A 16,556-nucleotide genomic window follows, 5' to 3' on the forward strand; every position below is an offset into this window, starting at 1 on the left:
TTAAATTTTGAGTTAAAAGAATCAAGGAGAAAATCAAGAGTCAGCAGATATGCTTGGTGTTAAAGATATAGCCTTCATAAACAGTACACTAGTGTTCTCATTTAAGCATCTCTTCTTGACAGACACAGATCTAGCTTCAGTGGCAGGAGAGATCAATATATCAAAGAAAATACAGAAATGATCAGACAGTGCTACATCCTTAATAACAATCGATGAAATGTTTAAACCCTTACTGATAAGTAAATCTAGAGTGTGTCCGCGATTGTGTGTGGGTCCATGTACATGCTGAGTCAGATCAAAAGTTTTTAAAACAGTTTTGATTTCTTTTGCCATATTGTTTTCTGCATTATCTATGTGAATGTTAAAATCTCCAGCAATGCAAAACAGTCAAAGTCTGAGGTAATTGTTGATAACAGTTCTGTAAAGTCCTCAGCAAAGGCTGGAGAGTATTTTGGAGGCCTGTAAATAATGATAAGTAAAATGCGTAGAGCACCTTTTAACACAATACCCAGATATTCAAAAGACTTGTAATTCCCAAATGATATTTGCTTACATTGATAAATATCTTTAAAAAGAGCAGCTAGACCCCCACCTTTTTAATTCTTTTTTTCATAGTTTTGTTTGTGCATACCTTGTTCATAACCTAAGAGACAATTTCTGACAATTTTTCTTTTAAGACACACATTTTGCATCCATGTTTCAGCAATCTAGTAGAATGCACACTGACTCCAGTGGCATTGTTTTAATCTTATCTTTATTTAACTGAGGAATAAATAGAATTGAATTAAATTGTAGAACACACTTTCTGATGTTATTACAAAGTTAAGGTGTTTATGTTTCATTCACAATAGCCCCACAAACTTGTGGAAACTGTGACGCCACAGACACAGGTTACATAAAAGTGAAGGAAAAGAGTACCACTTCTTTACTCTTGAAATCCAAGGTACTTTTATTTGAAATGCTACCAACTTGTCATCCACTAGTCTAACACAAATTCTTCATGGCATTGAGAGTTAGGAACAAAGGAATGGTAAACAAACAAGTGTAGCATACCCTGAACACTCAGTTGAGTAAACCAAACCTTACTTGCTCGAGGTATGCTGGTTCCAATAATGCATCCAGGAGCAAGTTTATGAGTATGTTCATGGTTAGGTTTGGTTTAATCAACCTTGAGTTTAGGTTATGTTTGACGGTAACATAACCTTTTCTGGAATACACCCCTGACCATACATGACTGTCATACAAAACATCAGGCACTTGCTTTTGATTGAATTAGTGAGCTATGCACATTAAAAATATATACATGGCACTATTTGTCAAACATGTTTCACAGTACTGAAAAAGTTAACAGTTAAGCCTGTTGTAGTGTTCTCACATGTTGGTAATATCATACCAACACAATTTAAGGCATAATGGAATTTGGAGACAGACATATGGACTGTCAAAGCAACAACAGCGTAGATCTTGGCTACTTCAGGTAACTGAGTGCAAGTTGTAAATTGTATTTTTAAGATGCAAACTAGATCTGAAAACTTGGAAATCACATGGCTGTCAGGAATGCTGGTGGGGTAGCCTAAAAGAAGTTTTCCACATCTCCCATTTCCACCACAACAGTCTTGAGCTGAGAGTAGTACTCAATCGTCACTTGCCCATTCTCCCTTCCAAACCCTAAAAGAAAAGGGGAAAGTAATAACATGTTAGATCTCTCTAGCATTTACGAAGTATACTTATATGTACTGAAACACTTGGCCGAACAGATTTAGGTTTAAGTTTTTCCTGATAATCGTTTCGTGAAACGATAAGCTTAGAGTACCTGACATCTTGTAGCCTCCAAAAGGAACTTCTACAGGGCCAACATTGTAGTTGTTGATATAGCACGTTCCTGCCTGAATGTTTTCAGCAACTCTGTGGGCACGAGCTATATCCCTAAAAACAAAGCACAGGAGAATGTTAAATCTATTATTTTGTTTACTGAATTCATTTAGTCCAATTAATAAAAACTAAATATGAAAAAAGTTGTTAAAATTCACCGAAATGTATTATATAAAAAAATTTGTTGTAGATAACAGATTCAGTTAAAAGACAACTAAATCATAGCACTTCCCACAAAACAACATTGAAAATAAACATAATAAATAAACCATAAAAAAGATCTCCTGATTCAAAACTAGGTTTAAGGCCCATTCAAAGACCCATGCTTTTATTTCTGTAAGACTAGATTATTGTAACTCGCTATATGTTGGTGTCAGCCAAGCACTTCTGAACCGTCTTCAATTGGTTATAAATGCGTCTGCTAGACTTTTAACAGGGACTCGTAAAAAGCAGCATGTAACACCGATTTTAGCCTCACTTAAATGGTTGCCGGTGGAGTTCAGAATTGATTATAAATTACTGATATTTGTGTACAAAGCCTTGCATAATTTGGCTCCATCATACCTTGCGCATCTTCTTCATATACATAAACCTCTTAGGTCTCTCAGATCAGCAAATCAGATGATCTTAGACATTCCAAGGACGAGATTAAAATTGAGTGGTGATCGGGCATTTTCTGTGGCAGCTCCAAAGCGCTGGAATAACCTGCCTCTACATCTCAGACTGGCTCCTTCCTTAGGTTATTTTAAACGAAATCTGAAACTGTATTTGCTAGAATTAGCGTTTGGTTCAGTAGGTTAACTAGTAAGAGGCTCTTTTCAGATGTTTGTTAGTCATTGTTCTGTCTGAAAAAAGAAACATTTTATTATGAAATTTTATTGTGTGACTGTACAGCACATTGGTCAACATCACGTTGTTTTAATTGTGCTTTATAAATAAAGTAAATGAAATGAAATGAAAGAATAACTATAAAGATAACAATAAATATATATCGTCCACACCAATGGACAATAACGTTTATTACTGCAGTTATGTTGTCTGCCACTTTAAATGCTCAAGCTCTTTAAAGTTAGATTTTGATTGGCTCTCTTTTTTATAGTTTTATCAACTGGAAAAAAAATCTGGAAGTGATTCAAATTATATTGTTCCTGTGGGTTGTTATTATAGTGGTGTGGACTTCCTTGTTCTCAGAATTAGAATGATTATTAAAACTGTATAGTTAGTTATCATTATAGTTATTGTTCTTGGTGTAAACGGGCCATTTCAAAGTAGGGTTGGGGACAGAAAATATTATTATCTTAGTAAAGTCCTTACCAAGATAATACGTGTGTGTGTGTGTGTGTGTGTGTGTGTGTGTGTGTGTGTGTGTGTGTGTGTCTCCGATCAATTCCAATGTGACGTTTAGTTAAACATTTGTATTTAAATGACGTGTGTTAACTTTGGGAGACCCAAATTTTTAAACAATATATATTCTGTATGGAGTCACCTAGTGAAGACTCCAGACGCCAGGCCAAAGGTTGTGTCGTTGGCTCTTTGAAGAACCTCCTCCTCTGTGTCAAAAGGCAGAACAGACATCACAGGGCCAAAGATCTCCTCCTTTACACAGGTCATATCATCCCTGCAGTTATCTGTGTGTGTAGCATAGCAAAAGTATAAGTATAAGTACAGGTAAAGAAAAAGGAGATCAGATTCAAGCTGATTGTGAGATAAAAAGTTAAAACATTTGTTTAAGAAAATGTAATATCAAGGTGATGATAATAATACGGCTTTCTCACCCAACACACATGGGGACACAAAGTATCCGTCTTTCAGTTTGGAATCACTGGGAACAAATCGTTCTCCTCCACATAAAACCTTTGCACCCTAAAACAAAAATGATCAAGTTTTCACAACTATATGAATAATATTTTAAACAGTGAAAAGTTTAAATAAGCATGAGTGTCGTGTTTGTGATGTGGCCATTGTGTTAAAAAGTCAATTATGGAGGGCCGGGGTTTAAGCAGACTAAATGATTGGAGAAGTCATATATCATCAAAGAAAAGTCTGTTGTGTTTACCTGAAGATCAAGTTGACATTTTGATTAAACAGTATGAGGTAAAAAAAAAAAAAAAACGTTACAAGTGAGTTGTTCACACCTAAGATTTATTTACTGTTACCTACTATTAGATAATATTACCGCCCCTTAATCTGCACGTTTCCACCCACGGTGCCACCATTTGGTTTTTGCAAGCCACAACAGTGTAACCAGTTCAAATGCAATGGCAAAAGTTTGAGCAAAGCATGTAAACTGTTCTGTCGTTGGTTGCACTATTTAGAGTCCCAGCCTCAGATGAGACAAGAGAGCAGTGGATTCACTTTATTTTCAACAGAAATCCCCCAGAAACAGATGAATCAATGTAACTCCACAACTACATAAATGTATCTATTAACCATTCAGAAACGTCCAGGTGCATCTAAAAGTTGCAACCTCTTCCTGAGTCTCTCTGTAAGGCTGCACTCCGCTACAGGTTATTTCTGAGATTTTGGATGAGTGAGATTATTCGTGTGTTTTGTTATTGAATCCGAAGCTCGTGTAAAGGATCGGCCATCTTCTGAACAGGGGCGGGGAGCTCATTTGCATTTAAAGGGATACACACAAAAACAGTGCGTTTTTGCTCACGCCCAAAAAGGGGCAAATTTGACAATCTATAATAAATTATCTGGGGGGTATTTTGAGCTGAAATTTCACAGACACATTTTGGGGACACCATAGATTTATATTATATCTTGTGAAAAGAGGCATAATATGTCACCTTTAACAATTTGGATGGGACGACTTTTCATTTCATGCTGAGTAGTAGTAGTATAGATTTTTATGCCATGTCAGCATCTAAGGCTATTTTCATGGTAAAAAAACGTACATAAACACAATAAAAAATAAAATCCAAACAAAAAGAAAAATACAGCAGTTAAAATTACACAAGTTGTTTTACATGTTTTATGTTTTATGATAAAGTTACCTTAAGTGAGATTTCATTTCATGCTCACAAGTAGCTGTACTACAGTACCTGTTCTTTAGCTTGTTTGATGAAGCCCAGCACTTTTTCCATGTGGGGTTTACTGATCAAAGCCCCCATGCGTGTCCCGTCACACATGGGATCTCCAACAGAAATAGCCTTGGTCCTCTTCACCACTTCCTCCAAGAACTGTGGCATGATCTCCCTCTGTACAAACACCCGTGTTCCATTGCAGCACACCTGGGAAAAATTCAACACATTTACAGTCTTTAAAGAGAGCGGCCCGTCTGTTCTGTTCTAATAATGTTTTTTGCAGGTTTGGTTTATTTATAAAGAAGCTGTCTTGAAGAAATGTGTTCAAATTTACATGCAGTACTACACTAGTCCAGCAACACATTAGTGAAAACTGATGCTTTTGGGTTTGAGTCCCATCTGGGTCACATAAAAGCATCTGGGGAAGCCAGTGATGTGCAATGCACTCACTTTCATTAGCTATGTTTCCATCCAAAGGAATATTGCATAAAACGTTTGCAAATAAAGCACTGTTTCCATCCCATGTGTTCAAGTCAAGAGAACAAAATTGTTACTTCCTGAGAAATTGGCGCAAAATATATGTAAGTTTATTCAATGGGGGAAGCCACTGTGGCTCTTTTATGCTACATCATAATTGACATGTGCCTCAGAGCGTGCGCAGATGATGCAGCATATCAGATAAATGCTGTGTTCGGATGCCTGGTGTTTGGAAACACAATTCTGGGAGGGAATTTAACCAAATTGAAGACAGACTTTGGCTCAGGCATTTCAGAACGACCAAACCATAATCTGAGATGCTGTGCAATGAATTTGGGCCACTGGTTAGTCCAGTTATCCAATCATATCCTCTGTTAAGGCAAAGTCATGTGAATTAGTTGCATGGTAGCATTTCCATCCAGCGTTTTTTGTTTTTTTTGACATCCCAAAATGTGCATAAAAATAGGTAGATGGAAACATAGCTAGTGACAACAAAAACAGACACCCTTTAAAAGTGCAAAAAACAAATGTCCAAATGTCTGTGTTTATAATAAAAAGTGTGTGGTTGACAGAAATTATGTTATTGTTTTTTACACACCTCTCCCTGGGTGAGGAAGTTAGCCATGAGGGCCCCTTTGATTGCATTTTCCAGCTCACAGTCTTTAAAGATGATCAGTGGTGACTTTCCTCCAAGCTCCAGAGTCACCTGCTTCACACCTTTGGCTGCCATTTCCATAACCTTTATAAGAAGGGCACACCACATCAGAAATACATTTTAAATGTCAATGTCTATTGTTTTTATTGAAGAACATATAGTTCTGGAATACAGAACATAACTTCTGGAATCACAAAATTGTGATTAATTAATTATATATATATAAAATGAATTAAATTCTGCCTTTGCTGTGGCAGCTCCAAAATTGTGGAATGACCTGCCTCAGCCGGTAAAACAGGCCACTTCACTTACTCATTTTAAATCTCTTTTAAAAACTCATCTATTTTCCTTGGCCTTTAACACCGGGAGTTGACATTTTGTATGTTATTGTTTGTTTTATATGTTTTAATTTTAACTTACTTCACTATGTATTTTATAGTGCATTAGCTGTGTTGTGTTATGGTTTGTTTTGTACAGCACTTTGGGCTACTTCGGTCGTTGTAAAGGGCTTTATAAATAAAGTTTGCTTGCTTGCTTGCTAAATGTTAATTAGCTAAATGTAAAAAAAAGCAGCTTTGTCATAATTTTAGCAGAACTACTGGAAAGAGAGAAGACTAGAAGAGTGAGGATGTAAGACTTCAAAGGGAAACCAAAATGTTTATAATGATCGCTAACTCCTAGCACTGATGTTACTGATTTTCTCCTGGTTTGTTTTGTTTACATGCTATACCTTCTTTCCGGTGGGAACACTGCCTGTGAAGGACACTTTAGCCACCATGGGATGGTGACACAGCAGCCCTCCAGTCTCGGCTCCTCCTTGTACCACGTTAAAGAGTCCATCTGGGACACCTGCCTCTTTATAGATCTCTGCCAACATGACTGCTGTGATTGGGGTCATGGGAGATGGTTTAAACACCATGGCATTGCCTAAGAGGGGAAGATAATCATATGTTTGCATATGAGACAGAAACAGACATGGGGGGAGCAAGGAAATGATAGAGGACCACTTCATTAAGTAAACACAATCATGGGGACTGCATGTAAAAATATCCTGACACAAATTACAGATATGTAAAGCAATATTCTCATACCGCAGGCCATAGCTGGGGCTGACTTCCAGGCAGCTATCTGGAATGGGTAGTTCCAAGCTCCAATGCCGACACACACTCCCAGTGGCTCCCTTCTGGTGTAGGCAAAAGATCCTCCTGGAAGCTGTATGTGCTGGCCTGAGTTTAGAAAAGAACATTTCCATTTAGATTTTGAGAATATTAGTCACCTTTTCATGTTTATCAACCAGTATCCAAACCTACCTGACAGTGTGGGGGCAATGCCAGCATAGTACTCAATACACTGCCAAGCAACGTCAATATCCACCTGAGCCTCAGTGATAGATTTGCCATTGTTGGCCACTTCTACTCTCGCAATTTCATCTCTGCGCTCCTGCATGTGAGAACAGAAGTTCAGAAACAATTCTATGAAGCATTGTGAATGAGAATCAAATTAAACATGGAGGAATATAAAACTAGAAACAATATATTTTGGGTTTATTGCAAAATATGCATATTATTTATATAAATGTTTAAGTAGTTTGAGAGTGTAGAGAGACTGACTTGTTTACATCAATTGTAGTTCTTCATAGGATTGGGTGGGCACAGTTCTTTAGGTGTGATTTACATGTTGCGATACTCCGATTGGTGGAGTTTTCTTAGCAGAATCATGTAGCTCTACACTAGAAATTCCGCTGTTGAATGTGATTATTTCAAAAATAAGTTGAAATATAGCTGCAAGCAGCGATACGGGGCCAAGCCCCTGAAGCAGCTGCAACTGCAGTGCAGAGCAGGAAGAGCAAAATCAGCAGAAATTGAACATGCATGAAAAAACAACTGGTTCAGAAGTACAGGTGAAAATGAACTCAAAATGAACAGAAGTTCAGATGAGAATGAACACAATCGTCCCACGCAGGACTCAAACCCACTATATCTGGATGAGAAGCCGGTAATTTATCTCGTTGTGCCACTGCGAAGACGTGCATTCACCAAGATACTGATGTGCCATAATTCAAGTGAGAATCAACTCAAAATGAATAATTATTATATGCACCACATGTCTTATTTATGGAGTTCCTTCTCAGATAGAAACCATGTCTGGAACTGAAGCATCGCTTCTGGCCACAGTATCTATTGCTGTCTGGGCATGTGCAACACAGGATTCAAACCCATGACCTGAATGGTTCGGGGCTCATGGCACGTGGTTTAGCAGCTTGCACCACTCAGTTGATGCTGACTTACCAAACTGCCGAGGAGAGGCTTCAGTGTAAAAATTCGCACACAAAAGCATGTTAACCAGATTAGGATGTTAAGCTATCTTAATGCTTATGTAGCTTATGGTTAACCTGATAGCTGAAGAGCCACAATGCATTCGTAAAGTGTAGCATTTAATATCATGATATTGTAATTAATGGCAATGTCCTTGTTTTATTCTATTATAGCACTACCAAGTGATGCAGTTCCACCATTTTTTTTTATGTGTTCTCAGAGTGAGCCCATACATGTGTGTGTCAAATTTGGTGAAAATATCTAATTTTGTTTTAGAGTTATAGACATTTAGATGTATGAGAGCATAAAAAATGACCCATGGAAGACATTGATTGGATTTTTTTGCCACTTAGGGCGCTTTCACACTGGCAGTTTAGTGCGGACCGGGGCACGGCTCGCATGAAAAATCGCTAATGTGAACGCTGTCATCGGACCCGGGTGCGCACTAGAGTACCGAACCCGAGACTACCTGGAGGAGGTGGTCTGAGCTCGGTTGCTCCCGAACCGTGGCGCGGTTCGCGTTAATGTGCAAGCAACACGGACTCGGGTGCGTGCTTGTTCAGGAAGTATAGTATCCCGCGCATGCGTATCACTGTCGCATCAGTGAAAAATCTTCTGCGAGCAGCAGAAACACGGTGTCCCCTGGATATGTGCTGAATTACACCATGTAATGAACATTAAACGTAGTTGTCTCTCACTATGTTGTGCATAATAGCACCAAAAAATGCTCAGTCGAGTTGTATTCTCCATGCGTTTTCCGTGTGCGTTTGCGATGACGTAAGATCACTGCAAACGCACCTGGGTTCGATACAACTAATTGAGTGTGAAACCAGACCAACGCTGCGGGGGGCGCCGGGAACTAGCGCACTCGGGTTCGGACCGCAGCAAACGAACCCAGTGGAAAAACGCCCTTACTATAAAAATGTTGACATTTGGGCATTAGTGTCTGGCCAACGACCTATGTTTCCAAACTTCCTGCGGTGGTTTTGTCTTGAACGGTCTAACGGTTTCGAAGATATTAGCAAATGTTTTTTTAAGCGCTAAATCACAACGCTGGAATCTAAGGAGATCCCGTAAAAATAAGTCAACCACACCCAGAGTTATAAGCATTTGAAAATTTAATTTTACCACTAGGTGGCGCTGGTTCGAAACTTCTCAGGCTCCTTCAGGGCATCGTACTGATGACCCATACCAAGTTTCATAACGATACGTTCGTGCGTTCATAAAATACAGGATTTTGGTACAAAATTCAAAATGGCTGACGCCTAAAATAGTCCATATGGATATCAGATGACTCTGAATCTATCGAGACCACCTTTATGATTTTTGGACAAACCATTCAGAAGTTACAGGCAAAATTAGCCATTTTTCGTATCTCCGGACCAGTAGGTGGCGTTGCGCCGAAACGCAGCATGTAGCCTTAGGTCATGCTTGTGATGACATGTACCAAGTTTGGTCTGAATACGATAAAGCGTTGCGGAGATACAGCCTTACATCTGTTTTCGCAAGCACTACGTAAAATTTGTTTGCGCGGTTGAATTCCACTTGAATTCCATAACTTTTTGTCGCCATGGTCTGAAGATGATCTGGTTCAATTTTCATGAAAATCGGAGCAACCGTCTAGGAGGAGTTCGAAAAAGTAGGTTTTTCAGAGAATTCAAAGATTTCCATGACAGAAAATGACGTCATAGGTGCAAACGAATCGTCTTGAGCCAAGGAATCAGAGGAAACAAGATTTTTGTCTTTTGAGCCTTTATGGTTCAAAAGTTATTAGCATAAACATGAGTGAAACTTTGGACAGTTGGTGGCGCTAGAGGGATTGAGTTAGAGATTACAAATTTGCTATGGTGACTGTTCAGACTGTCCTCTATCAGTGTGCCAAATTTCATAACTTTCCCGCAAGCTGTTCTATGGGCTGCCATAGACTTTCATACGGAAGAAGAAGAAGAAGAACGCTAACAATTTCAAGAGGTGCCTACGCACTTTCAGTGCTTGGCCCCTAAATAATGCAGGCAGATGACTTCAAAAGCAATATACAAAAACATGTACCCTCTCAACAAAAGCATATACCCTCAATAAACACCCTCTGAGGTCTGTCTGAAAGGTGTATAATCTATCATTAAAAATGATTTCCCCTATGGAGAAAATGAATCAGATTTATACTTACAGAATCCGACTGTTGCACTCAATTGACTACTACACTGTTCATGAGAACATCTTTAGAAGCAGCATTATACATTATATGTGTTTACCCTAATAATTCTGGCAGCCTCCAGCATGATCCGGGCCCTCTCCATTCCTGATAATTTACTCCATTTTAGGTATGCAGACTGAGCACTTTTTATGGCCTGATCTACCTCCTCCTCTCCACAGGGAATCATATCACACAGCACACGACCTGGGAACAGAACAGAGGGTTGAACATGTGAACTTGTCCAAAGTACAAGCATTGAACATGATAAAGTAAGGCTGTTTGTGAGCACATACTTTGTTACATTAAATGAAAGGTGTTCAGGATTTTTATATTTAGACTTAACATACTAGTTTCAAAGTAATGTTTCTATAATTGTCTATTTAGATGTGAGCAGGATAGTTATAGTAAATCAATAACTCCATGCACAGCCTGTAAAACTATGGCATTGTGATTAAAGGCTCCGTTTAGAACTACAAACACAAATAAAAAGAACTAAAAACATGACAGATCTGTGTGAGACCAACGTTTAATTAGAGATTTGGGTAAATGGGGTGAAGTGATTAATAATCAGTATCTAAACCTGATGAAAAATAATTATTTCATGTTATCTAGTTACTATTTCACCTGCAACAACGTGCTGTTCACATCTTTATAAAAGTTCACAATAGCAATATAAATTGCTATTAAATGACCCAGGACTGGCAGATAAACATGCTACTGCTATTTCTTTTCCCTCCAATATGGAAGGATGAATTGTTGAGATTGTACAGTATTAAATTAAATTAAATGCGGAGTGTGTATGAAGAAATTAACCGACAAGATTATTGACCTGCAGTACACAGTTACAGGATGCATATGCAGCACAACAATCTGTGGATTCCCAGACACAATTATGATTTGGTAGTATATACTACTCTTCTGCTTTTTTTATTATTATTCTTTTTTTTATGTTATACTGACATCAATTGGCCTGCCCTGGATACATGAAGTTTGTTTACCAACTGCTCCTGCTTCACACTAAGGCTATTTGTTTATTTTTTGTTTTGTCTTTTCATCTATGCTGTTAACTTGGGCTCCAGTGTCTATAATATGATATTATGTTCATTGTTTTAGTAGCTAAGTCCTAGCCACATCATGTTTAATGCATTATATAGTTGGTCAATTGCATGACATGCTGATCATATGATGTCAAATGGAAATGCACATGAGGGGGCAACCCGCTCCATAGTAGGATAAAAAAAAATAAAAAAAATAAAATAAAAAATTATATATACATACATAACCTAAAAGTAATTTAATATGGTTAATAAATCATACCAGTTGCAGGTTCGTATACTGGTTCCGAATTCTTTGTGTCCTTCGGCTTCACTCTCACTCCTCCCCAGAAATTCAGCGGCTCCTTCACCACCAAAGTACCCGTGGAAACTTTCTGAAACTCGGGCAGCGACAGTAGCATTTGCTGAGCCATTCTGGTCTGGACGGGAACCTAAATACTCTATCAATGTCAATACTTGTTAGTAGTATATTTTGTTTCCAATCAATCATGAATCATTGGCTGCAGTAGTTTTAATATTAATTGGCAACGTGTACTACAGGAATTTGTGCAAAGTTAAAGTTTTATGCATGCACAGACTTCAAATAATAACGTACTCTGTTACTAACGTAACCTCGGTTCCCTGAGATAATGGGAATGAGTAGTGCGACGCTAGATAGAATGGGAAAACTCCTTCTCAGATTACTGAAGATTATTATTCTGGAAATCCAGAGTTCTCGCGAGAGCACAATTTGAATTTGCTCAGCGAGTTACTCTGGCATTGAGTAATGATGCTCATTAACTATGCCCTTGTAGCCGAGCTGCATCAATCACATCGGTGTATCTGATATAGGCGGGCCAGAGGCGAGCTAAACAGATGATGACAGCGCTAGTGACAGCGCAATCACGACAGTGATTGGTCGTAGTTTTATCCAATTGCGTGCAGTGAGACTTTCAAATGCATGCTTGGTACCGCCCCTCGAGTTTCATTACTCAATGCCAGACCCTTAATCTTTCGGATTTGGGTCTGGATTTCCAGGCTAGAAGATTATAGAGTAACACAGTGAAACGGCATGAGCCTATGGAGAGAAGGCCGCCGAAATAGGCAGGGCTATCTTTCTATACAAGCAGCATTCTGGCATAGGGAATAAGGTTAATTCGACTACAGCGACAAGCAACGAATGCCGAGTTGTGGAGCTTGATAACATGGCCAGGGACACAGTACTTGTTCCCGTTATCTCAGGGAACCGAGGTTGCATTAGTAACCAAGTACGTTTCCCCTTTTTTTAAATGGTTCACTCGTACTGCATTGCTAGACACAATGGGAACCCAGTACAATCGCTGGGCAGTGCTTAGAACGGCAGACCGACAATTGTTCTGGGGCCCTGGCCAAGGGTGCTTGAATAAGGGCCACGAGTACCAGGGTTAGGATAGGCATTATAATAGCCCAAAAAACAAAGACTCAGACTACATGTTGGAGTCGCATGGAGGGTTCTAGCAGGTTGAGCTCACATAGAGGTCAAAGACTAGCTTACACAGACAGGACCTATGCTTGTAGCGCAGGGACATCCAGGTTATAGAATCGGGCGAATGTGGACGGCGAGGATCAGCCGGCCGCTGCACAAACCATCCAGTGGGACAGTCTTTGCTTCGTGACCTGATGCCATTTGGTGCGGCTGCCAAAGCACACAAAGAGTTGCTCTGACTGCCTGAATGGGGCAGAGCGCTCAGTAAATACTCCTAAGGCCCGAACAGGGCAGAGTAGATGAGACTTCTGCTCGCCGTCAGATGGGGGAAGCAGAGAGCGTAATTACCTGTGCCCTGAACGGGGTTAAGAGCATCTTCGGCACATAGCGATGCCATGGTTCGAGGATGACCTTACAGTTGTTAGGCCCAAACTCAAGGCAAGAAGCACTCACAGAGAGCGTTTCTAAGTCACCCACTCGGTTGACCGATGCTAAGGCTAGCATGACAGCGGCCTTTAGCGAAAGGGGCCATAATTCAGCCAGCTGGAGTGACTCGAAGGGATGGCCCTTGAGGGCCCTGAGGACTGTAGACAGGTCCCATGTATAAACTGTGAGGGTGTGGGGCGGGTTTAGCCTCGTAGACCCCTTCAGAAAATGAACAACCAAGTTTTTCTTGCCTACGGACTGGCCGGCCACAGGAGTTTTTTCCAAATTGTTCCTTTCGCTTGGGAGAGGAGGTCCTTCCTCAGGGGAATTGGCCACTATTACTCAATGTGACCTTATGTGCCAGAGAAACAAGGGTGCAGCCATCTTTAGAATATTGTCTTTGAACTTCTGTTTTTGCGGTCGCTCTGTATATCTCTATGGCATTGCTGTCTAGGGGTAATTATCTTTTGAAGTGGATTTACTTAATGTAAAGTTGACAAAAGTTATCATGAGGATTTTAATGTTTAAAGCAGATGTCTTAACAAATGTCAGTAGAACGGGAAGATTTTTTAGACCATTTAAAATATTTTTGATTTAAGCAAAGTTATCAAGAGATTGCAGTTTTGGGGTGTGGCACGGCTCATTAATGCAATTCAAACTTTAAGAGTGCATTAAAATAGAAACAAGACAAAGTCCTTGAGCATGAAAAGCAATATAAATTTAGTAGCATCTGGCTTTATTTGGGACAAGAGCTCATGTTTTCTCCCAATATTCCAAAGCAAATTAAACTGTTTGTAAATGGTCAGAAAATCGAATTAGAAATTCTGCATGAGCAAGTACAGCATCCCAGTGCTTTTATACTAATCTCACCACACTTTAATACAACGCTGTTTTCTTTTCTCCCTGCAGTATCTCCGGAGATCCTCTCAGGGTTCAGTCCAGTCCAGTCCGATGCGCCGGAAGTGGAGTAAGCTGATGTGGATAATGTCATTTAAAATGTGTTTTTTTTTTTTGCCTGCTGATAGGTTAGGGTTAGGTAAAGAGGAAGTTTTAGTTTTGTTTCATGTTTCATTATTTTGAAGTTTAATCAGTTTGTTCTATGTTTAGTCCAGGTTTATTTTCATGTTAATTTCATATTTCAATTCAACCCAAGTCGGTTTCAATTGTATCTGTATCTTGAAATAAACCACACTTTGGTTCACTCCAGCTTGCCTTCAGTGGACTACATTACACATATTATAGACATGATTCATGGGTCTTTTAGATTTTAATTATCTTAGATCTTTTGTCTTAATAAGGTGCTTTCATAAAATGATTGTCATATATTATTTACATTATTTGCAAAAACATTGAGAATGTTTAAACAAGTGAATGGAATGTTTTAAGAACGTTTTTCATAATCTTAGAAAAACATTAAGAGAACGTTTATATAACGGGAGAACTGAACGTTCTAATAACGTTCTTAAAACCAAGCAAGAACGTTAATATATATATAACGTTTATATTACAAGATAATTGAATGTTCTAATAAGGTTTTGAATAACATTCTCATAACCAAGCAATAACGTTAATACGTTTTATAACGAGATAATTCAACGTTTGAATAACGTTCTTATAACCAATAAATAACAACGGTTAAAAAACTGGACATTTTCAACGTTCCTAGAACATTCAGAAATAACGTTTTAATAACTTAATGGGAACGTTATGGAAATGTTCTTATAACCTAAAATTGTTAGCTGCATGGGCTGTCGCCGATTACGTTCCCCTCCAGTGGGCGTAGTTCTCAGAGTAATATGCTCTGGATATAGGCTAGTAGTTATCATAGACAGCATATAAACTGGACACAGCGACCCCAAAGGTTTCAACGGAGAAAAGTGAAGCACATTAGAAGCACTCACTTCCTGATGGCTGAGCGTACTGCGCAGACTCACACTGAGCTTGACGACGTGGATGTGACGTGAGCAGCCTGTCTGACAGTTGTAAGTTTTCTAGTAGCTGTGCCAAGTGAAATCTGAATCATTCCCTTCCGAATCTTGCAGAAACGGAGAGCGTGAGTAGGAGCCGTCCATGAGCTAGAAGCAGGAGCAACTTTATGACTCTCTATGGGCTTCTCCCTTGACTTTATGCCTCCACGTCCCCCCGATTGACTGCGAGCTTCTCCTCCTGTCTATACGGTAATTTCCAGAGAGTCGCGTGGTTATGACGCAATAGTTAGCCTACTTTTACAAAAACTGTTTTTACGGGGCCATAACGAAAGATACAAGGTAATGGAGCCTTTTATACATTGTCGTGTTTCTTTAGAAATAAACAATGGACAAATGGAGTCTTTAAACGCCTCAGATGTAAAGTTATTCGCTGTCAAAGTGACGCCAAAATGAATGGGAGTCCAACAGCAGGTGATGGCTTGTTAGCCAATGGCGGCTCCCGGGGGTGGTACGGAATTCAAGCGCTGGATTGACAACCTGGGTTAACGGGCTGCTTTGGTAATGACGTAGACGTACCCATGTATGTGACAAGGCTTTTAAAAACCAATGCAGGTGCATCATCTCGCTCTCCAAATAAGTTAGTTATCTCCAACATGGTCGATGAAGGGAAAAATGGCAGGAATAAATGTTGTTGTTGATGTGCTTGAAGGTGAAGACACTCCTCTTCGCGCAAGTGCAAGAAACATCCCTCGAGTAAATTAAAGCGAGTCACCCGATGGTAATATTCCCTTCGCTTTTGATGTGCACACACATAATATTAAGTAATCGGCGAAAAATTAGTTTTCCCATTGCGTCTAGCTCGGCTGATCCACACCACTGCCAGTTCCACAACAATGCAGCACCAACGCATCTAGCCTAGTTCATGCATTAATTCTACAAAAACAACAGTATTTTAAAAGAACTGCATACGACGCACTAAAAAGTCTTTCCGAGATCAAGTTGCTTACCTTTTCGAAATCAAACTGTTTACTGCACAAAAGACAAGTAGATCGTTCGCCTTCTATGGTTGTGGGGCGAAAAGAAGGTGTGTCAGTTGTTTTCGCCTTTAAATATGGTTGCTCAAACCGACCCCGTGGTTTGCTTGCATAAATGGTGGGGTGG

The 16,556-nt window shown here is 39.4% G+C and overlaps 1 protein-coding gene across 2 annotated transcripts; it reads right to left on the reverse strand.

The window, feature by feature from the left end:
• Nucleotides 1-921: 921 nt before the first annotated feature.
• aldh9a1a.1 (aldehyde dehydrogenase 9 family, member A1a, tandem duplicate 1) lies at nt 922-16,556 on the reverse strand. 2 transcript variants are annotated; one of them, XM_082188991.1, is made up of 12 exons: nt 16,403-16,556; nt 11,860-12,037; nt 10,601-10,746; nt 7,344-7,473; nt 7,125-7,259; nt 6,764-6,960; nt 5,977-6,117; nt 4,920-5,108; nt 3,648-3,735; nt 3,359-3,500; nt 1,814-1,926; nt 922-1,668 (listed from the first exon to the last, which is right to left on the reverse strand). In XM_082188991.1, exons 2-12 carry the CDS (start codon nt 12,008-12,010, stop codon nt 1,574-1,576), a joined length of 1,527 nt encoding a protein of 508 aa, XP_082045117.1. In that variant the 5' UTR covers nt 12,011-12,037; nt 16,403-16,556; the 3' UTR covers nt 922-1,573. The 2 variants fall into 2 exon arrangements, with proteins under 2 accessions (XP_082045117.1, XP_082045116.1); XM_082188990.1 differs by having other exon boundaries at nt 11,860-12,028; nt 16,403-16,546.

This window comes from Leuciscus leuciscus (assembly GCF_965113295.1).
Source record: "Leuciscus leuciscus genome assembly, chromosome: 13".
NCBI lineage: Eukaryota > Metazoa > Chordata > Actinopteri > Cypriniformes > Leuciscidae > Leuciscus > Leuciscus leuciscus.